This window comes from Idiotropiscis lumnitzeri, chromosome 4 (assembly GCF_059441095.1).
Source record: "Idiotropiscis lumnitzeri isolate Australia: NSW breed Sydney's pygmy pipehorse chromosome 4, RoL_Ilum_1.0, whole genome shotgun sequence".
Classification (NCBI taxonomy): Eukaryota; Metazoa; Chordata; class Actinopteri; order Syngnathiformes; family Syngnathidae; genus Idiotropiscis; species Idiotropiscis lumnitzeri.
Window position 1 is genome coordinate 28,585,402 of NC_142394.1, and position 20,958 is coordinate 28,606,359.

Genomic DNA, 20,958 nt, shown 5'->3' on the forward strand with positions numbered 1-20,958 from the left:
AGCAAAATGGAAATAATGAGTCACCTTTTTTACTTTCTCCAGGTTTATCAGGACCTCAAGGAGCTCCTGGAATTCCAGGGGGTGGCGGTGGTGGTTCACCTGGACAGCCAGGCTTCCCAGGGGAGAGGGGTCAAAAGGGAGACACCGGCAGTCCCGGGCTGTCTCTCCCAGGTCCTCCAGGCCGCCCTGGTGGTCCTGGACTGCCAGGGCAACAAGGACCCCCTGGACCTCCAGGCTTTTCCACAGGCGGACAAAACTGTGTCCCTGGCGATCCCGGACGTGCCGGCCTACCGGGTGAGAGAGGTTACCCGGGAGAGGCGGGCCAGAAAGGTGAGAGGCCTTAAAGAAGCTGCTTTTCTATTCGTGGTCAGAGAAGTAAGCAGTCAGTGATCCGTCATCATTTCAGGTGAAAAGGGTGACACCTGTGTCAACTGCTTTAGCGGCGGAAGCGGTATCCCCGGACCCCCAGGTCCTGCAGGACAACCGGGATTCCCAGGTAACATGATTACTATGAGTCAATGAGTCACAAGAAAGATGCAAAAGTGCAGTCTGTGGAAGGTCTGAAATAAAAATTAAATGTTCATTGATGTGGAAACCCTTCAGGAAATTCTGGTGCCCAAGGTAATAAAGGAGAAAGAGGATTCCCTGGAACATCTGGCGGAAGTGGGCCACCCGTGAGTACTTTTCTCCTTCTTAAAGAGAGCATGACTCGATAAAATACATACGTAATACAGTGTTCCCCAGAATATTTGCAAATTGTGACTCATGGAGCTATTTAAAGATTTTTTTCCCATTTTTCAATTTAACTACATTCCCTGGAAAACTTGCCTTTTAAATGCAAATATGTGTTCAAGTAGTGCTTTGGAATGTATAGACGATTGTAAAATTGAGTAGGGGCTTCAATATCTCGATTTCGCTATTTCCCTGAGGAGTCTGTCCCAAACGTACAGTTGTTATTACAAGATTTCTGTGGTTGCTGTTATTCACCATTGTTTTCTGCTCCACAGGGTGTGTCTGGTCCTCAAGGTCCTCCAGGGTTCCCAGGAGAGAAAGGAGAGCCAGGTGAAGCCATCTCTGGAGGTGGTGCAAGGGGTGAGAAGGGTGACACTGGATTCCCTGGAGCACCTGGTCTTCCAGGTCTAGATGGGCGCCCTGGTCGCGATGGTCAGCCTGGGCTTCCGGGGCCCAAAGGAGCTCCTGTAGGTTGCGATGATGCAGGCGATCTGAGATTTGGACATTTTTGTCCATCCACCAACCACTAACATTCATTTTGCCCCTTCTGATAGGGATCTTTGCAGTTCAGAGGCGAGCGAGGGAGCCCAGGTGATCCAGGACCCTCTGGGATCGCAGGAGACCGGGGCCCTCCAGGACCCCCAGGCTTTGGACCCCCAGGACTACCCGGAGAAAAGGGTATCCAAGGTGTCTCGGGTAGGCCTGGAGCTTCTGGCATACCTGGTGAGAGAGGTTTTTGACTGATTTTCTCGTATTAAAGTTGTAATCCTTCCAAAATCATGGAAATGTTCCGATCTGTCATTTTCAGGTGCCAAAGGCGAGCCAGGCACGGCAGTGGCACAAAAAGGCCAGCCAGGACCCAGAGGTCTGGATGGTGAGCCAGGACTGCCTGGTGCACCAGGTATGGATCGTCATTGCAGTTAGACATCATAAATAATGCATTTTGATTATACGATATCCCTGCTCATCTTCCTGGTCTCAGGAAACCCAGGCCAGCCTGGTCAGCCTGGTTTCCCTGGAATACCAGGAGGTAAGGGTGATCCTGGACTGCCCGGTATTGGTCTTCCCGGACCGCCTGGATCTAAAGGTGCAAATGTAGTTTAACCTCTTCTCTCTTTTACTTTCTTTTTGGTGCACATCCAAATAAACAGTTTCCCTCTTTTCTTGTCTTGAAGGATTTCCTGGTATCCCCGGCCAACCAGGAGCTCCAGGAGGAGCAGGTAGACCAGGAGTAGATGGCCTTTCAGGCCAACCTGGATTTCCCGGGGCAAAGGTACACTGATTTTTTAAAAACTGTAATGGAGAGTTAGGTTCTGACTTTAAAAGAGCAATTTTCCTCTGTGTGCGTGTTTGTAACAGGGTGAACCTGGCTTCGGCCTCCCAGGTCCACCTGGTTTACCAGGCGTACCTGGAGCTAAAGGTTTAACTGGACCCAAGGGAGATCCTGGCTTCCCTGGAGGCCCAGGCTCACCAGGACGATCTGGATTTGATGGAGGACCAGGACCTAAAGGTATTTGAACTCTGTCATCTAATTCTTTGCTGAAACCAGCCAAACAATTTCTTCCCCTGCTTTCTTGTCTTTCCAGGTGAACCAGGAACATCTGGTCTCCCCGGAGCTCGTGGTCTACCAGGACCGCCGACACCAGGTTCACGTGGGGCCCCAGGGGCCCCTGGACTCCCAGGTCCAATGGGTCCACCTGGTAAAGAACACATAACTGCCCTTTAACATCCTGAAGAAGTAACCTCCACACAGACTGAAATAAATAAATAATCCAATTGTTATCACTCTTGCAGGATTCCCCGGAGGGAATGGGGCAAAAGGAGACCCTGGCGCCCCAGGTTTAGATATTCCCGGCTTGCCCGGAGATAGAGGAAGTCCTGGTTTCCCCGGTTCCCCAGGACCAGTTGGAACACCAGGACCCCCTGGTGGGCCTGGAAGGGATGGCTTTCCTGGACTTGCAGGTGAAGATTGACTATCATATATTTTTTAAGTTAGCAGATAATAATAATCATACCTTCATGTTTCTATACTGTAATCTGTGTTGATGGCCTTTAATTTTATTCGGATTTTGTCTCTTGGCTTTAGGAGCCAAAGGAGACATGGGTCCCATTGGAGCTCCTGGACCAGCTGGAGCACCAGGTGGTCCTGGTGGACCCGGTTCTTCTGGTCTGAAAGGTATTCATCAACACCTAGGATTTAATCATACAGCCCTGTGTAAAGTGTGTAAAGTACTCTGTTTTTTGTTCCTCCCCTTTGTCAGGTGAATCTGGATTCCCTGGTAGAGATGGCGTTCCAGGCTCTACGGGAGCAAAAGGAGAAAGGGGTAACTCCGGCCCACCAGGAGCTCCTGGATACAGCCCACCTCCCCTGGGTTCAAAGGGTGAAAAGGGAGAACCAGGACTACCAGGCAAGACTTCTGGACACTTATGAACCCTAAACATGGGATCATGGCTCAAAAAGTATTTGTCATTGTCATCATTCTACAGGAGGACCAGGTTTTCCAGGACAAAAGGGTATCCCGGGCATCTCTGGTGACCCTGGACTCCCAGGATCAGATGGACGGCCCGGGCTTCCTGGACCATCAGGTATGGCTTCACCACAAAGCACAATTTGGTACATCCAAGCACATTTGTATAAAGAGACAGTTTCTGTTGTGCATAGGACCAAAAGGAGATCCTGGCATTCCAGGAGGACCTGGTGCTCCTGGATTTCCTGGACCAAAAGGCAGCATGGGAGAAATGGGATTTCCAGGTGGAATTGAAATGCTTTTTCAACCTTAACACCTGGAAACACTACAAACCAGTTGATACCATAATGCGAGCATGTATTCCACAGGACCATCAGGACAGAAGGGATTGTCAGGCCAGCCAGGTGGACCTGGATCTCCAGGACAGCCCGGAGCCCCTGGTTTCACAGGAGTCAAAGGTGAACCAGGTTCTGCTGGGGTTGGACCTCCTGGACCACCTGGAATCAAGGTAGACTGGACCAATAGGACCCCAAAGTGCAAACTAAAATCTTGGCTGAGAAACTGAAATCTCTTGTAGGGTGATCCAGGCCAGTCAGGCTTCCCAGGAAGCCCAGGGGCTAAAGGGACTCCAGGATTACCAGGTCTGCCAGGATTACCTGGAGGACCAGGTGCCAAAGGTGATCTAGGTCCACCAGGATTCCAAGGTACTGAGGTTTATACACTTTACCAAAGAGCATTTTATCTGTAAATCATGCAAATTTGTCCCAACATACAAAAAATTGCAATGTACTTCTCTGACCTGTTTTGTCAGGATCTCCTGGTATTCCCGGCCCAAAGGGTCTCGACGGCGGACCCGGTGGGCCAGGCCTGACTGGAGCTTCTGGTCGGCCAGGAGAGCCTGGCCGACCAGGAGCACCAGGATTCCCGGGAGATAAGGGTCAAGCGGGTCGTGATGGGATCCCAGGGCCGGCTGGCGTCAAAGGAGAACCAGGTAGAAATTGTGGGGAAAAAAATCATGTTCAACATCAACACTTTCTATGCCCCCTGAAATAAAGTCATATTGGCATTTTTTTTATATTGCAGGGCTTCCAGGCTATGGTGAACCAGGCGCCCCTGGACTTCCAGGACTGCCAGGTTTGGTGCCATTTAACACACGCACACACACGTGCTAACGCACATCAAGTAATGATCCCGTCTCTATTAAAAGGCGCCAAGGGAGACCCCGGTCCCTCCGGCCTATCTGGCAGTCCCGGTTTCCCTGGTCCAAAAGGTGAGGGTGGCTTCCCTGGCCTTCCAGGTTCTCCAGGCAACACTGGCCCTATTGGACCTTCAGGTCTGGCTGTACAGGGTCCCAAAGGATTACAAGGACCCCCTGGACCACCAGGAAGAGCAGGTAATGAACGTAGATGAGTACCTAAATCACCAATCTCACTTCAAATGTGAATGCTTTTTTTTAAATTGATTTGCATGAAACACTTTCACAATGCACCATCATCGTGACGTCTGCTCAATCAAGAACTTTGTCCACCTCCCCCACAATGTGATACGTGTCGACCACGTTTTATCATGACTTGCGTCCAGTTGTGCTCCACATTTCCACCTACCTTGTTATTACATTTTGTGACTGCAAAAAAAGGGGAATTGCGATCTGTTCATCTTCTCTGAGCCACTTTTTTTGTGTGTGTTGCTTCCCTTGCTTCCTTTGTTGTGTTGAATCAAGCTAAGCCAGACTCCAACCATCAACCTCTCGGAAACAACAGTCAAATTAAACGCAAAGTTTCAGATTTGCTTAAATCCATTCAAGCGCACAAATTGGACTGATAAATTGTCATCTCAACAATGAAGACTTGAGCCGAGCGTTGAGGTTTCATCTGGCTTTGCGGTCCTTACTTTTCTTTGATTGCACCAATCATCGTCAAACAGTGCATGGATGTTGTCTGCAGGTGACTGTGAACATTTTATTGTCGATTGACCGCTGTAAAGCGAGAAAGCCCTTTACTTTGGGGCGTTTTGTTTTTATACTGTGACGTTTTACCTCCATTTCCTGCGGCGTGGCCTCGTCCCTCCTCATGCTGACGCTTGGCTCCGCCCACCACAGGTCCATCAGGTCAGATTGACTGCATCCAGACTATTTTGCACGTTTCCTCCTCACAGTCACTGTTAGAGCTTGAACTCCACCCTCTGATCTGCTGGAGAGGACGTTAGAAAATCAGCGTGTTTTTCCGTGGTGATCCTCCCTTATGTCTCTCCTCTTTCACTTTCAATGCACACTGATGGTAACAGTCATGCATCTTGAACAAGTAAGCACCTTTGAAGACAATTTGGGTTTCTTCGTAGAGGGAAAACATCACCAGTACACGTTGAAAGGTTTTAAACGGACACCAATAGCATGTCATCTGGATCAAACACACGACACAGAATGTGATATGCATTTAGTTATTTCTGCACAGAAACACTCACAGTGTGACTAACTCACCTGGAAAATGTGTGTTTGACGCTATGAGTTGTATCATTTTGGTATTTATATGTAATTTTTGGGGAGCAATTGTTCACTTGTTTTGCAGCGCCTCCAAATCCCAAATGAATCGCTGACTAACAATACTTGGAATTAGGGCTGAACAATTTATCGTTTTTGGACCGAAATCGCGATCTCAGACAACGCAAGATCATGAAAGCTGCGGTTTCTTTTTTTTTTACAGGCTTTTTGTGCTCGGCGAGTTTCATCTCATCAATAATATTTGCACTTTTTTGCGCCACAGAGTACTGAGTGTTGAGAGGTACACAATAATAGGTCTCGAAATTATATATTTTGAACAATTTATGTACAAAGAACAGAAAGACAGAAAGAACTGCAACCCCTCCGCAAAACCTCCTTAGTGTCTGCATTATTACAATAATAGCTTTTCATTATTTTTAATGGTCTCTAATGACATTTTCTTTCATGTTTGTAAACGTCACTGTAGATTGTAAATAAAATCGCAAATTAAATCAAAATTGCAATATCTGTCAGAAAATGCTAAGTACAATTTTTCCCTAAAATCGTTAAGCCCTACTTGGAATAGTGCATGAAACTGAAATTACATATACGTTGCCATTTATGCCTGATCATGTGCCCTCAAGGAGGCTGGACAAGTTGGATTTGGGGAGTTGGAGGCTATAGTAAAATCCGAGTGAACAAGAAAGCTAACATGATTATTATTAGGCCATTATTGAGGTTGTACTTTGACTGCATTCCTGTTCTGATATTTGTTTTGTGTCTAAACCTCTTATCATGTTTTTTTTTTTTACTTCAACCCTCGACCACTTTTCCCGGGCATTCTGGGAAGCCTAGGTCCTGCAGGTTAGACGATTTTGATGATTTGGGGAGAACCGACTTTGAAAGGATGTCTCAAATGTACTAAACTTCATCATGGAGAGTTTGAAAATGTGACATCACTATATTGTGTGGTGGAGATGAATGTAACCAAACCCTTGTTTCTTAACTCTACAAACGACGATTTAGCTTTGATTTCATTTTGTACCCTCAAGGAAAGTAAAGCTTAATTGTGCTTTCTATTATCGACACCGCATGAACATCTGATGTCTGGTTTTCTGTGTATAAAGGGGTGCCTGGCTCACAAGGCCCTCGCGGTCCCCCGGGAAGTGGCGGCGTTAGAGGAGAGAAAGGTATTCCCGGTGCTGGAGGCCAGCCAGGCTTCCCAGGACAGAAAGGAGACTCTGGCGTTCCAGGATTCTCTGTAAGAATCGAAAGAATCAAAATAGGTACTTACTACTTGATATTATGACCCTTTTGGACCTCTCCCACCAGGGTCCAGCCGGCCCTCCTGGGATTCCTGGCACAAAGGGCGACATCGGTCTACCTGGCGTTCCCGGATTCCCAGGTACTGTCTGTTCAGAAAAAGAAGAGTTATCTCTTGATTCAAAACCCAGAAGTTCTGAATTCTGAATTGTTTGTATCTTATCCAGGACCAAAAGGAGACCCAGGACTTCCCGGTGCCTCTGGCCTTCCTGGTGACCCTGGAGATGTCGGACTGCCAGGTGAATAACTTTGTGTCTTACAACGAAAGGTTAAACTTGATAGACGTATGCGGGCCGTTTGCAGGTTTGGAGGCACAGGTTGGATGACAACTTTGAAAACCATTCCTAATCTTTTTTTTTTTGCTCTAGGCCTTCCTGGTGATCCTGGCATTGCTCAGCCCCCCATTGTGGTTAAGGGAGAGCGTGGAAACCCGGGTCCTCTAGGCCAGCCGGGTACTGGCGGGCTGCCTGGCTCCCCTGGACGTGAAGGGCTCCCAGGTCAGTTGCGTAAATGAGACTTCATTTGCCTTGCAGCTTCCTCTGAATTTAAAAGCAATATGATGACATTTACCGCTTTCAGGTCAGCCGGGTGATTCAGGAGATCCGGGTCCAGAGGGTCCCCCTGGATTCAGTGGCCCCCCTGGAAGGAAGGGAGACAACGGGCCTGCTGGTCAGCCTGGTGAGTTGACAAGATTTTGACACTTCATTGTTATTGAATCGTGTAGCAAAAGGCGGGAAAGAGATTATCAATTCCATGAAAGCTTACCTGATTCAAAAGATCAGGATCATTATCTAGCTTCTGCAGACCTTGATGATTATCATTTGAATCAGGTGCGTTGCAGCAGGGAGAGATGGAAAACCGTCAGGACAGCGGCCCTTGAGGAACAGGATAGAGGACCCATGGTCAAAACAATGAGTAATGAGCTCCGTTACAGTTGCTAATCATGTAATCTGATCTCAGGTCAGCGCGGCTATCCGGGTCCTCCTGGTTCCGATGGTCCACAGGGTCCTCCTGGCCTTCCAGGCTCCGGCTCGGCGGCTCACGGCTTCCTCATCACCAGGCACAGCCAGATCCAGGAAGTACCACTCTGCCCGGTTGGAACCAACCTCATATACGACGGCTACTCCCTGCTGTACGTGCAGGGCAACGAGAGGGCCCACGGGCAAGACCTGGGTAAAGGAATCAGGACTGCAGATCTTTTCAAATGTGTTCCAAAAGACTGAGCATCATCTTTCGGGGTCATCCAGGAACGGCGGGCAGCTGTCTGCGCCGCTTCAGCACCATGCCATTTATGTTCTGCAATATCAACAATGTGTGCAACTTCGCCTCCCGTAACGACTATTCCTACTGGCTGTCCACACCTGAACCCATGCCCATGTCCATGGCCCCCATCACCGGCGAGAGCATCAAGCCTTTTATCAGCCGGTAGGACACGGACGCAAAGAACGTGATTGAGGCGAGGACACACCAATGCTCACTTTGTGTATTTGGATAACTCTAGATGCTCAGTGTGTGAAGCTCCCGCCATGGTGATCGCGGTCCACAGCCAAACCATCCAGATTCCCAACTGCCCTGCCAACTGGGAGGCTCTGTGGATCGGTTACTCCTTCATGATGGTAGGATGCAAACCTCACTCAAGTGAAATTTCAGGATTAACCTAAAACTGATCAACGTCTTTGGAAGCATTTACTGCAATGTAAAGATCCTTCCTTCCTGACTTGCAGCACACCAGCGCCGGCGCCGAGGGCTCTGGCCAGGCCCTGGCCTCCCCCGGCTCTTGTCTGGAGGAGTTCCGCAGCGCTCCCTTCATCGAGTGCCACGGTAGGGGGACGTGCAACTACTACGGCAACTCCTACAGCTTCTGGTTGGCCACAGTGGACGAAGGCGAGATGTTCAGGTACAGGAATTTATTTCAGAATAGAAAAATCTCCACTAAGCAAAACATTCCCTTTGGGCTTAACCCAATTTAACGGTTGCCTCGGCGAATCATCCTCATCTTCACCTTCACGCTTCATCCTCACCACATCCATAAAGCTATTCTTGGGGCTTTCTTTTTGCCTTGTGAAGGTTGCATTTTCTTCCTTCTTCTAGCTTTAGAGCCATCCAAATCATCTCAAAACTTGAGGACAGAGTTTGGATGTTAGCTAGAGTTCTTCTGTCACACCGAGTCACTCAAAATTGGGGAATAAAAGAATACAATGACATGACTAGAAAAGATAAGATGATGAAATGTATAACTCAGTGGGATGGTGAAGGTAACCTAAAGAAAAGTACAAGAAGCAATACTGAGGAGGTTTGGACTTCAGACTCCTGGGTAAACAATGAACGCCATATTAAGGCATCTAGACACCAATCCGACGTAGGCCTAGAATTCGGCATGTCGGACTGGAAAATGACAGAAGCACACACCGGAAAAGCCGACGGAGACGCCAACTACTCTGGACTTACTGCACATGCGTGAGATGTAGTACCCCTTCATGCCATCTGCGGCGCTAGTAAATGCGTAGCCTTTGACGGCGATGTTGAATAACGGCTTTGTCTTCAAGCTCTTCTGTCCAACCGGTCGTTATTTCAAAAGAGATGTGAAAATGAGCAACGTTCATTCAGTTCTTGGAAAATATCACCGCTTTCACCATTTGTCCGCTTTTGTCACTTCTTCCGTTTTTGTCGAGTCCACTGATTCGCTAGCTGACGGCCAATCACGTTGCTCATTCAACCTGACAGTTTGACCCGATTCTATGTGTTGAATCGACCGAACACGAACCCCCAGACGCCCCAAAAACGGCTCAAACTTTACGTTGCGCACTCGTGTACGACGTGTACCGACTTTCCGACAGCCGAATGATGTTTTGAGGCCTTTAGGGAAATGCTGAAGTTATCGAAACACTAAAATGTTCAACAAAACTAACTTATTGCTAACATATTCAATGCAAAACACTAAAAAGGCTAACAGAAATGACGTGACATGAATTCCAAACCTCCGAGCACACGCGGCGCAGCAACGCATACAAACAAGGTCATTTACTTCAATTTTAATTCTGCACTCCGCCTAACCTTGACCTCTGACCTCCGCCCTCACAGCAAGCCCCAGTCCGAGACGCTGAAGGCGGGCAACCTGCGGACCCGCGTCAGCCGCTGCGTGGTCTGCATGAAGAGGACGTAACGGCGCACAGCGACCCTCACGCCAGCCGCATCCTACGTCGGGCCGATTAGCGGAGACGGCTGATTGGACGACGGGGAGGGAGTCACACGGGGTTAAAGGTGACGGTGGGTGTGGCGGCAACTGGTGGAATTCCATTGGTGCATTTGTCTTCAAGTAAAAAGAATGGTGCTACTGTGCAACACAGCTTAAAAAAAAAAAAAAACTGACGTAAAGATTTTTTTTTTTTGCTTTGTTTTTCCTAAGAAGTACCTCAAAACAAAAGCAGAAAAAAAAATATCCACAAAATGGTGCCATGATGAATGTGTGACAGCAAACATGCATTTTTCATCCCCCTTCTAAAGAAAAGTGACTTTTAATGTGACCCAGGTGTTCTTTCTTTTTCTCCATGTGCTCTTTTACATGTTTTTTTTTTTTCCTTTTCTTCTTGATGAGGAGGGTGCGGATGAAGCTTTCCGTGGTAACTAAACGGGCACTTTGACTTCGGGACATCCAAGATGCGAGATGCACTGACTAGGAGCTTTCCTTTGTGAGACTGACTGGCTTTTGATTTTGACCACTTTTTTTTTTTTGTCTTCCTCTTTCCTTCTTCTTTCTACGTCCGTCGTGACACGTGGTGATACTAACCCTTGCTGCAAACGCGCCTGCTAACTCCGCCTTCTTTCTTTTGTAAGTAATAAAATGTGTATATTGTGTAAAACACCTTTTATTATTAGCGTATTTGGTCTTCAATTGGTAACGAGCATTTTGGCCGGTTTAGTTTCGCTTCCACTCACTCCTTCACGCAAACGCAGACATTGTACAAAGTAAGGCTTTTATGAATGAAAACAGTATTTTATATATAATAAATATATATTTCTTAAAAAAAATAATAATAAAAAAGAGGTTACTTGGCAGTGGGTGTTTTAAGGTCATGCGTTTCACCAAAAAAACAAACTACTGAGCACCGTCAAAGCCATTTTCCCTGCGACAAGTGTGTATGATATTAAAATCACTTAAACCTTTTTTTTTTTTATTCAATTTGTAGAATTAATAAAGCTGAATTAAGGGGATTTGTTTTGCGATTGTCTGATCATCGGGGAATTGTGTCACAGGATTTGAATTAAATCTTGGCTTCTTGGTACAAAACAAAAAATGTCATGTGTTGTTTTTTTTTTTGTTTTTTTTTTAACATTTCCAGGTGTTGGGCTTTGCTGTAAAATAAGAGGGCCTGAATTCTTGCGGCAAAAACCTCCAAATTTCACACTCAATTTGACAATTTCCTGTGTGCAGCATTTGTAGGAGGCGCTATTTTTTTTCTGTGATTTTTTTTCCCCCTTTCAACAAGCTGGGATGCAATTCAATTGTATTTTCTTTATCCGTTATGTTTCTGTTATGCTATTCCGAAGTTGTTATAAGCGAAAGACTGAAATAAACACAATGACCAAAGTTTTGGCCTCTGAAACCTCATCTTTTCCTCTCATCGGGCTCAAGCTCGATCGGAAAAAAAAAATTTAGTTGCTTGATGAGCAGCAGGTGGCAGCATCACAGCACACCTTTGCAGGAAAAGGCCCCCTTCCAATTGGGGACAACAAACCTGATTACTTAGCAGCAGGGGAATTAGGCCGAGCCAAAACGGCATGTTTAAAATTCCAACGGGCACAAAACTCTAAGCAACAGATTGTCAAAAAATAAGATGGTGGCAAGACAAAGACATTTTGGAATCATGTGAGAAAAAAATCTAAAATAAATTTTTCACTCGACCAGCCCAACACGCAGCGCCAAAACCCCCGAAAACAAAATGTGAACATTTATCATCACAGAGAAAATTAATTTTTTACTATTTGGATTATTTCTTGATGTGGAAGAAGAATGGCGAATTCCTGCTGTTTAAAAAAAAAAAAAAAAAAGACTCCACTCATCACATGACCAAAATGGACTTTGGATTATTTTGTACGTTGAACTTTGCTACCATGGGCAGCTCACCTGAGACGGATAAACAAGCAGCGAACGTCGGTCGAAATTCCGTTAAACGAGGGCGGAGTTGCCTTAAAAGTATTTCGGTTTATTATTGCGCAAAGTTGAATAAACTCAGGCAAACGCAGGCGCGGAACATGAACATTTTTATTGCAATAGCTCTATGGAAAGCAAAAGTTTTGAACAATATAAACATTACGCTGATGCTCAAATGGCCTCCGAGAAACCGCCGCACTCGTTCCCTCCATGACACAGCCAAGAAAATAGAAGTACAGCGGCATGAAAAAAAAAAAGAAAAAAAAAAAAAGCCACGACTTCTCCTTATTTACAGGAGAAACTGTAAGGTTCAATTTTTCGCCCTAAGCCGACGACGTAGGAAGGAGAGACACCTTCCCGCTATTGAACTCTTTTCTGTAAGGCTAATATGAACAAACAGCATTCATGTGGGAAAAGAACACAAGTAGCGGGAGCGACGCCCGCTCGGCAACCTCAACTGTACTACACGGCAGCAAATAAACTGGAATATAGTCACAAACAAATAATCCATTTCTCAATACAAATAACTGCAAAATGCCACCAAAGTAAAATGACCAGGCGTGTACCGCTTTGGTTTGCAGGTTGCCAGGGTACCACGAGAAAAAAAAATTTAATAAAAATAAACCGCAACGCTACTACGGCGTCAACTAAAATACAAACAAAGGAAAGTAGGGAAAACCCAAAGCTTGCATAAGGATGCAGTCAAGTCCTCTGCGACGACAGAATTAAATAAGTCTTTAGGTCTTAAATAATTCTTTCCAGCCGTTTGTGAACATGAGGACACTTGTGAGGTGGATGCGTGTTCGATCCAATCTGAGCCGGCCCAGTTTGAAATACTGAAACGTGAGAAACCACTTAAATAAAAAAAAATAAATAAGGGTAGGTACTGAAATGGAGGGGAAAAAAAAAGAAAAAAAAAAGTGGACTTTGGGGCTGCCTTCACTGGCCTGATTACTAACACATTCACGAGAAAAAAAAAATCAGTGCCACAAATACGACCTGTCTCCCCTCACACGCACGAAAATCACGAGCGACACGGAATGGAGAAGCAAAATTATCAGTCATGTGGCGTATAAGCCAGAGGTGTCCAAACTATGGCCTGGGGGCTATTTGTGCCCCTCCCACTATCCCAAAAGTTTGGACACCCATGGTTTAGTCACATTTCTCTGCTGTTCTTTTAGGAACAGCTGGGAGAGTGACGGGAAACGCTAAATACGGACGCCGGTGTGCGCCGAAGTGAGAGAGCGGAGAGACGGCCATTTCTGGCTGGCACTGCGTTTGACGTCGGCGCATGTGTGTGTGTGTGTGTGTGTGTGTGTGTGTATAACAGAGCAACTATGTCCACCTGTAGCGGCAGCTCAGGTTACTGGAAACCTCTTTACGTCAGCCGGAAGCTTCTGGCATGTGTATGTGCGTCACGCTCTGCTGAGAAAGATCCTAATTGTCGGAAGGGGATGAAGTAGGAATGGGGGGGGTGGTTTGGGGGGACTCAGAGGGTCTACACTGAGCTGCGTGACTAGTGCGTGTGCATTCCTTGCGAGGCACTGTACCGTGCATCGCGTGAGGTAAAATGGAGAATGTTTTGAAAAAAATAAAAAATAAATAAAATAAAATAAAAAAAGAGGGAGGGGGGGGGGGGGGGGAATAAAAAAAGAGGGCGGGGGGGGCAGACAAAACAAAACAAAAAGGAACAACAACCCACTCAGTCATTTGTTGAGCACGCGCTAAATCCTCTCTAGCCGAGGAGCTAGAAAATGAACCGGAACTATTCGAACCTCAAATAAATATGTGCTAGTAATAAAGTGTACCAAAGGAAATTTTACTTCCGGTTTGGGACCAGGAAGCCATTCTAATGTCACGTGAACAAGCGCATCGCATCCCAAGAGGACCAAAAAAATAGATAGACTGTATATATACACATTCTCTACAACAACTTTGTCCACGACGTAATAACTGTACGGTACCATAGCGAGGCTGGATGGGTAAAAACCAAGAAACTAAACGATAAAAATGTATCTTGTATAAAGACGGCACCGGAACGCCTCCCTTTTTTTAATACCATATGAGGAAGTTGAACCGCCCGCTAATGACATTATTGTGCAGCGGAGTGCTGACTGCTGCCTGGTCAACATGACGCGGGAGAGCAGCCAACACCGCCGCTGAACCAGCGAACCAAGTTTAAAAAAAAACAAAAAAAAACGTTTTTCGACAGTGAAGATTTGCATATAAAACGAGAAAAATAACGTGAGATGGTTCATGAAAATTATGCAAGCCTTTTTCTGTCAGGTCTTCTGTTGTCTTCGGCATCCAGAGAACATCTCAGTCCAGTTTTTTTATTTTAGGGGGGGGGGGGGGGCACCGCCTCCGCCACCTCCACCGCTGTCGCTCAGTCTGGGAAGACACAAACAGGTTTGCCACGTCATATAAATAAATATCAACACACATTTGAATGACTAGCAGTTTGTTAGCATTCGAAAATGAAAAATATTCTAAAGCAGTGCTTCTCAAATATATGCTGAGAGGGGTGAGTGTCAACCTGGGGAACATTCTTTTTTCCCGCTGTCCTACAATAAAGTGTAATTGCACATCCACTCCACTAGTTGGCAGTGGCGCTCTCCTTGCTCATTGTGCACTGCGAGTATTGACTCTACGGAGTAGGTTTGTTTTGCAACGAAAATGCTATTATTTATAGTTACGACAGAGAGTGGGTGGTGATGGTGTGGGGGGGGGGTGCCAATTGTTTTCTTCTTGCTAGGGGGCGTAACAGGAATTATTTTATTTTTTACATCGAAATATCACTATATATAAACTTGATATATCAAGGGTGTGGAACCAACGTTATACAAACCCGCACTGCATGCCATGATGTTATGTGACCGATAATTTCAGTGAGCCAACGTTATTAGCACCCCCGAGTGGAAATGGAGGTCTTGTTACAAGCACGCCCATAAATTCACATCAGCCTGGAAATAGATGTGTAAATATAGAAGGCCGCTGGCCGTATATGTGGCGACGCGAGAGCAAAAAGGGCAGCCTCGTACAACTTCCTCTCACGTCTCTCTTGACCTCGCTGACACCCTCGGACCACCGCAATCCACCAGCCACTCACGCTCACCCTTCGCCACCTCGTATCCACTCCGCCGGAGAAAAGGGCAGCTTCCCACTGCTGTCATGGCGCTACGTCCGGATGTGACACCTACCCCCCCTCCTTGCCCCCCGCTATAAATGAACCAGGTGCGCTGCCATCATGTCCCTGCCACAGCTGTGAGGAAGCGCATTCCTGAGAGATGATGCCGTTCCTCGCGTCCCCGCTGCGTTGCCTTGACACGCCGCCGCAATTATGATATCAAAGCGTCGGCAGCCGTGACTCGGCACGCGCGTCGTGCCGGGTGCCGAGCGCGCACTGATCAACGCGCGAGTCAGCCGGCGCCCGAACAACCCTGACTCATGCCCACATGGCCCGTTTGCCGAGGAAGTGAACGAAACCACTGGAGGAAGGAGGACAGACGCAAACGCGGCACAGATAGAAGAGCGGATCTCTTCTCATCTCCTCGCACGCCACGTGCGCAAAACAGCCGCCAGCTTTGAATTCATGTTGAACTGTTTTCCGATGACTGTTTGTAATTAGGCACAGGACGATTAATTCACACGCGTGCCGGACGTTTTAGCCCATCAAAAACTCGCAAAGTTTCACCTGATAGATTTTAAAGTCAACGTTTTCTCGGCGATGTTAGACATGCGCACACATACACACACCCACACACTCAAAAAGAAGGTTCAATACCACTTTTTTCACAGATACCAGGACAAATATTCACCCTGTGAGTAGTCATCAATACAGAGTAGCGATACCTCAAGTACTTTTGCGATTTGAAATTTCATTAAACACACACAAAAAAAAATTGAGAACAAAGGTATCGGCGGCGCGTATCGGCGGCCTCGGCGAGTACCCGATACCTTAAACTCAAGCCAATCACACCGGAGCGAGCACGTCCTTGACTTCTACGCCACATAAGTGTTTGACCGTGTTAGCATGCACGAGATCATCTTCATCGCAAGAGTTGCACTGCGCTGATTGATCCTTTATCTGAAAGAGGTTAACTCATTCACGACCAGACGAGTAAAAAATAAATAAATCTTTGACGTCTTTAGCCGTCAATGGTAGTCAATGAGTTAAGGTTAAGCCACACTTTCATTCTCCGTACATGTGCCACACTCAAATTTCCCGCTAATTTATATGACACCAAATGGAAAGCACTTTGTTCCTGCTCCAGCTGTTGTGAAATGCGCTATAGAAATAGTTATATATATTTTTTAAATTGCTCTTATATCAAGTGCAATTTCTATTGATAGTGATCAGGTGTCTATCGCAATATATATCGATATTAAATTATTGCACAGCCCCAGCAACTACAAGTTCATAAAATGCAACTAATAATAGCACTGAACACAACGGGCTATTTTAGTCTTGTGGAAAAAGAAAAAAAAAACAACAAAAAAAACAAAAACACTTCTATTGGCAGATTTCAACTTGTCTTCCTTTTACACACAAACAAGAATGTTTACATTTCACAAGCCAGCAGGGACACACGCACGCATGAACTCACCCTTGGCTGTCGTCGTCACACCATTTGGTTTGGTGTTGTCGAGACTGGCGTAGGGCCCGTTCTCTGGCACGGCGGCGCTCTCGCTGACAGCCGTCGACGTGCTTGCGTCCGGGCGCCTCTGATCATTTCTCACCTCCAAGGCGATGTAGTTGAGGCCGTTTCCGTACATTCTGCTGGTCGGGGTCGAGGAGAATGGCGAGGTGCCGGCCGCCGTGCTCGTGTCTGATGAGCCAACCGGGCCTTGGTCCACTGGCAGGCTTTCCACAGACATCCACACGCTGTCGAAGGACGCCAAGTCGGCGGATCGGGACGCCTGACCTTCAGGTGCGTGGGAACCATTTGAGCTGGCGGAGTCCGCTGGCGTCAAATGCGTTGCCCCTGAAGGCGTTGAACTCGTGGAGGAGGTGGAAGAGAAGGTTTCCGAGCTGTGTCTCCTCCTGCCTTGAGGGTCGGCACGGACGACCTTTGGCTCCAGGGGGTGCGCCGGTGCCCTTGCTGGGCTCCTCGGAGGCAACGTGGGGGGTATGGGGGAGGAGGAGGAGGCACCGTGACCATAATATCCCTCCATCACGCAGAGATGCTGCAGCATGTCAGTGGGGCTCGTTTGAGTCCTTTCGCCCTTCCTGCTGTACATCATATTAGTGTAGTCGTCGGCAGCTGACCTCCAGTGACCTCCGGCATGGACCCCGGGGGAGGCCAGAGCGCCAGGATTGCTAGCCAAGGGTCGGATATAGCTGGGGGGGTTCCAGGGGGCCACCAGGCTGGGTCGAGGTGACTGGCTCTTACCTAGACACCCATCGCTGTCCTGATGATCACGACCCACCTCCACGCTCATGTAGTCCTGACTGGTTTGGGGCAAGGGGGGAGTTCGACGGCGGTCGCCGGAGGCCAGGGTGCCGGCTTCCTCCTTGGTGGAAAGAGGGTATGCAGGGGGCTGCTGTTGGCGGGGGTAATGGTCACTGAAATCGATGTTGATATACTCTCCGGGACTTGAGGGCCTACCAATTGAGGTTGCGGCCGTGGGGGCCGAGGTGGAGGTAACTGTGGATGAGGTGGAGGGCTCACTGACGCGCAGCGGACCGTGGAAACTTCTCCTGCCTAAAGGAAGGCGGTTGGGTCTGGCAACGCGCCCGTCGCCCATTGCGGCTGTCGTGTGGTGAGCGCCGTAAGGGGGGGGTGGGTGTGAGGGTGTGGAGGTGCAACCAGCGCCGCCAGCCCTCCTCTCAGGTGTGGATGAGGAAGCCGTGGCAACTGACGAGTGGATCGGCTTGGCGAAAGAAGCCATTCGAACGTAGTCGTCGCACTCCCTCTCATCGCTCTCTCTGGTGGGGGCTTTGTAGGAGCGAGGGAGCGAGAAATAAGGGCTGAAGGACCTCCAGGCTTCAGCGCCGTAGGACCCGCTGCCGCCGTCCAACCTCTGTCCCGTGCCGCTGCTGCACGACATGTCCATGTACCCTGCATTCGCAGGTCGCTCGGCTACGCCGTCACTCCCGCTTGCACCTGCCGTGCTGGGGCCACTATGGGGGCTGAGGGAGGCCTGCACCGGGGAGGGACAGCCGCCCCGGCCTCCTGGGAGCATCATCATGTAGCCGTGGGTATCGGCGGAGGGGTGCGACTGGGGCTTGGCCGAGCGGGGACCCAAAGTTGGGCTCTGAAATATATGGGGATGGGAAACGGGATGAAAGCTGGGAAGCATGGGCATGTAGTCGGGGGGCGTGTCCCTCGGCGGCTGCGCCACGCCGCACATCATGGGCACATAGCCGCTATCTTCCCTGGTGGAGGACGGCGGGGGTTGCGACGTCGAAGGCCGGCCCTGCTGGCTGTGTTCGGAGCAGGAGCCGCCGAACGTATCGGCTCCTTCTTCTAATGGAAAATTGGTTTGAGTCATTTTTTGATAAACCGCTATCCCGGCCCCACCGCTTCTCCTCCTCCTTTGCGAGAAAAAGCGCTCATCCTCGGTCGTTGACGTGCTCTCATCTCGTGGCGTGTTGGTGCCGCTGTTGTTCCCGGAGTTAGTGCTGGTACCAAACACTTCCTTATTCCAGCCCACGGCCATGTAGTCACTCAGGCAGTTCTCCTCTCTGATTGGAGGGGTGTTGCCCAGGGAATCGGGGGTGTTGCTGCGCACCCGGAAGTACCTGAAGTCGCCGGGGCTGGATCCGTACTCGTCAGAAGAGTTGAAGCCGCCGTCGGATGGCGAGCCACATATCGAAGCGCTGGATGGGCGGGTGAGGGTGTCCGAGACAGAACCATGGCCGCTGCTGGAGGACACGCTGACCGGGCTGGTGGTGAAAGGGTGGGATACTGGGAGGGAGGCGGAGCGTGCGTGGCAAGTAGAGGCCGATGACCCTGGGATGGCCCGCATATAGCGGCCGCCGCCGGTGCTCGTGCCGGCGTTTCCCGTGGCCACGCCGCCACTCCCGGCCAGGTCTCCTTCAGCACGGCCAAGATGAGGACGCCCCGAATTAAGGTGGACCAGACTCCCTGTGGTGGAACGAAACAGCCGGTTCATGGTGCCCTCACCCTCGCTGGATGTGCGAAAGCGGTAACCGCTGGCGCCGGAGCTCTTGCTGGACGGCGGCGTGCCCACCGCCGACTCCATCCGGGATCGCCGCTGCAGCCCCGTCTGGCTTGGCGGGAGGTTGCCCAGGTGGCGATGCGTGGTGACAAACGGCATGGGGTTGGAGCCCGATGACTGGCTCTTACTCCGGGGCCTGACCTCCACATACGCTTTCAGGGCCTTCATGGTGTTCAGGAGGGTTTCATGCATTTTCTGGGCCACAACCGAGTCATCCACCTGCATCCATATCTCTCCCGGCCCAATCGACGAGAAGCGTCCCACCTCGATGAAAAAGAAGCTTTCCGAGTTTCCGCAGCGCCTAATGTTCATCAGGTGCTGGTTGACGCAGGGGGTCTCAGAGTTCAACTTGATCAGGTGAAGCGTTTTGGATGAGAGGCATAGGCGATACAGGCCTGTGAGGTTTTTCGTTTGACCAAGTCCTTTGGGTTTGACATTCACATGCCACACCTCCTTGAAAACAGTGCCAGGGGTCACCGTACCATATCCGTCATCTAAATCGTCCGTAATCAAATGCCCCTTTCTGCCCTCATTCATCAACTCACTAATAGCCACGTACCAGTCCTCCTGGTCCTGCTCGTTTTCCGCCACAATAGCAAAGTACTCATCCTTAGTGTAAAGGGCAATGAGGTGTTTGTTTTTAGAGTCTGCCCTCTTGTTGACAGTGAAGCACTGGTAGAGGTAAATCACCCTCTTCGGGGAGGAAGGCCCCACCGGTCCGGTTCCCCCGCGCAAACTGCTCCGGAATTTCTTCTCATTGTCGTAGTACTCCAGGCGGCTGGGGCCCAGGTGGCTGGAGGCGCGCAACACGAAGAAGCGCTTATGTCCGTGCTTTTGCTTGCGCAGGTAGCCGCACTTCCGAATGTCGTCCACTGCGTCCGGTGGGTTTGACAAGCCGCCCGCCTCGTTCGCAAGGCCGCTGTTGCTGTTGATGTTGCTGGTGGCGGTGGCGGTGGCGGTGGCGCCGTGCTCCACCGGGGGTGACGATTTTCTGCCCGGGGACTCGGCGGCGTCCGCGGAGAGATGGTGAAGGTGATGATGCGACGCCAGCTCGTAGTGATACGACTCAAGGTGGTGGTGGTAGGAGGGCGGCAACTGATGGGAACGAACGCCTCCTCCTCCTCCGCTGCTGCTGCTGCTGCCGCTGCTGATGTTAATTAACGGGGAAGGGGGTTCCCTGACCGAGCCGTCTACGTTCGCGTCGGCAGATTTGGACCCAACGCTCCTCTGCTGCGTCTCCAGCATCAATTTCGCTGCCTTGCCTTCCTTATAATTCGTCAAATTTGCCATCCGAGAACGCATTCAAAGGTCACTTTACTTGCAAGATAATCCAAGTGGACCACTACCCCATTCTTGTGTCGGAGACGAGCTCCCGAGTCCGGCTAGGCCAGCTAATGCACGGCTCAGATTTGCACAATCAGCCGAGCGGCTGTGTTGTTTATTTTGTTCCGGGTTTTTTTAATTTAAAAAAAGTGTTCCTTCGCCCTCGTGCCGGCAAAACAGCTATTGCACTCGCCCTAGTTTTTTAAGAAATGAAGCCTACCGTGTGCAGCATGGTCAGGTTCAATCGCGTTTGTCTGGCTAGTTGTTAGCAACTCGCTCCCTTCTTCGCCTGTACACAA

At 49.1% G+C, this 20,958-nt stretch overlaps 2 protein-coding genes across 2 annotated transcripts in view; one reads left to right on the plus strand and one right to left on the minus strand.

The window, feature by feature from the left end:
• col4a5 (collagen, type IV, alpha 5 (Alport syndrome)) overlaps positions 1–11,587 on the plus strand; it is a 28,319-nt gene extending 16,732 nt beyond the window's left edge. Inside the window, exons 20-49 of the mRNA XM_088294727.1 lie at positions 43–330; positions 407–496; positions 604–674; positions 1,008–1,199; positions 1,287–1,455; positions 1,541–1,633; positions 1,715–1,819; positions 1,908–2,005; positions 2,092–2,242; positions 2,319–2,432; positions 2,527–2,694; positions 2,819–2,908; positions 2,994–3,140; positions 3,220–3,318; positions 3,395–3,484; positions 3,569–3,708; positions 3,778–3,904; positions 4,012–4,191; positions 4,284–4,334; positions 4,408–4,593; positions 6,804–6,937; positions 7,009–7,081; positions 7,167–7,238; positions 7,368–7,496; positions 7,579–7,677; positions 7,960–8,172; positions 8,247–8,424; positions 8,501–8,615; positions 8,724–8,896; positions 10,081–11,587. Coding sequence (XP_088150853.1) covers positions 43–330; positions 407–496; positions 604–674; positions 1,008–1,199; positions 1,287–1,455; positions 1,541–1,633; positions 1,715–1,819; positions 1,908–2,005; positions 2,092–2,242; positions 2,319–2,432; positions 2,527–2,694; positions 2,819–2,908; positions 2,994–3,140; positions 3,220–3,318; positions 3,395–3,484; positions 3,569–3,708; positions 3,778–3,904; positions 4,012–4,191; positions 4,284–4,334; positions 4,408–4,593; positions 6,804–6,937; positions 7,009–7,081; positions 7,167–7,238; positions 7,368–7,496; positions 7,579–7,677; positions 7,960–8,172; positions 8,247–8,424; positions 8,501–8,615; positions 8,724–8,896; positions 10,081–10,162 — 3,917 coding nt within the window. The 3' untranslated portion in view covers positions 10,163–11,587. The remainder of the gene's footprint in view (positions 1–42; positions 331–406; positions 497–603; positions 675–1,007; positions 1,200–1,286; positions 1,456–1,540; positions 1,634–1,714; positions 1,820–1,907; positions 2,006–2,091; positions 2,243–2,318; positions 2,433–2,526; positions 2,695–2,818; positions 2,909–2,993; positions 3,141–3,219; positions 3,319–3,394; positions 3,485–3,568; positions 3,709–3,777; positions 3,905–4,011; positions 4,192–4,283; positions 4,335–4,407; positions 4,594–6,803; positions 6,938–7,008; positions 7,082–7,166; positions 7,239–7,367; positions 7,497–7,578; positions 7,678–7,959; positions 8,173–8,246; positions 8,425–8,500; positions 8,616–8,723; positions 8,897–10,080) is intronic.
• Positions 11,588–14,497: 2,910 nt separating this feature from the next.
• irs4b (insulin receptor substrate 4b) lies at positions 14,498–20,958 on the minus strand. Its single transcript, XM_088294006.1, has 2 exons — positions 16,759–20,958; positions 14,498–14,542 (listed from the first exon to the last, which is right to left on the minus strand). The coding sequence occupies exons 1-2, from the start codon at positions 20,636–20,638 to the stop codon at positions 14,538–14,540; spliced, it is 3,885 nt and encodes a 1,294-aa protein (XP_088150132.1). The 5' UTR covers positions 20,639–20,958; the 3' UTR covers positions 14,498–14,537.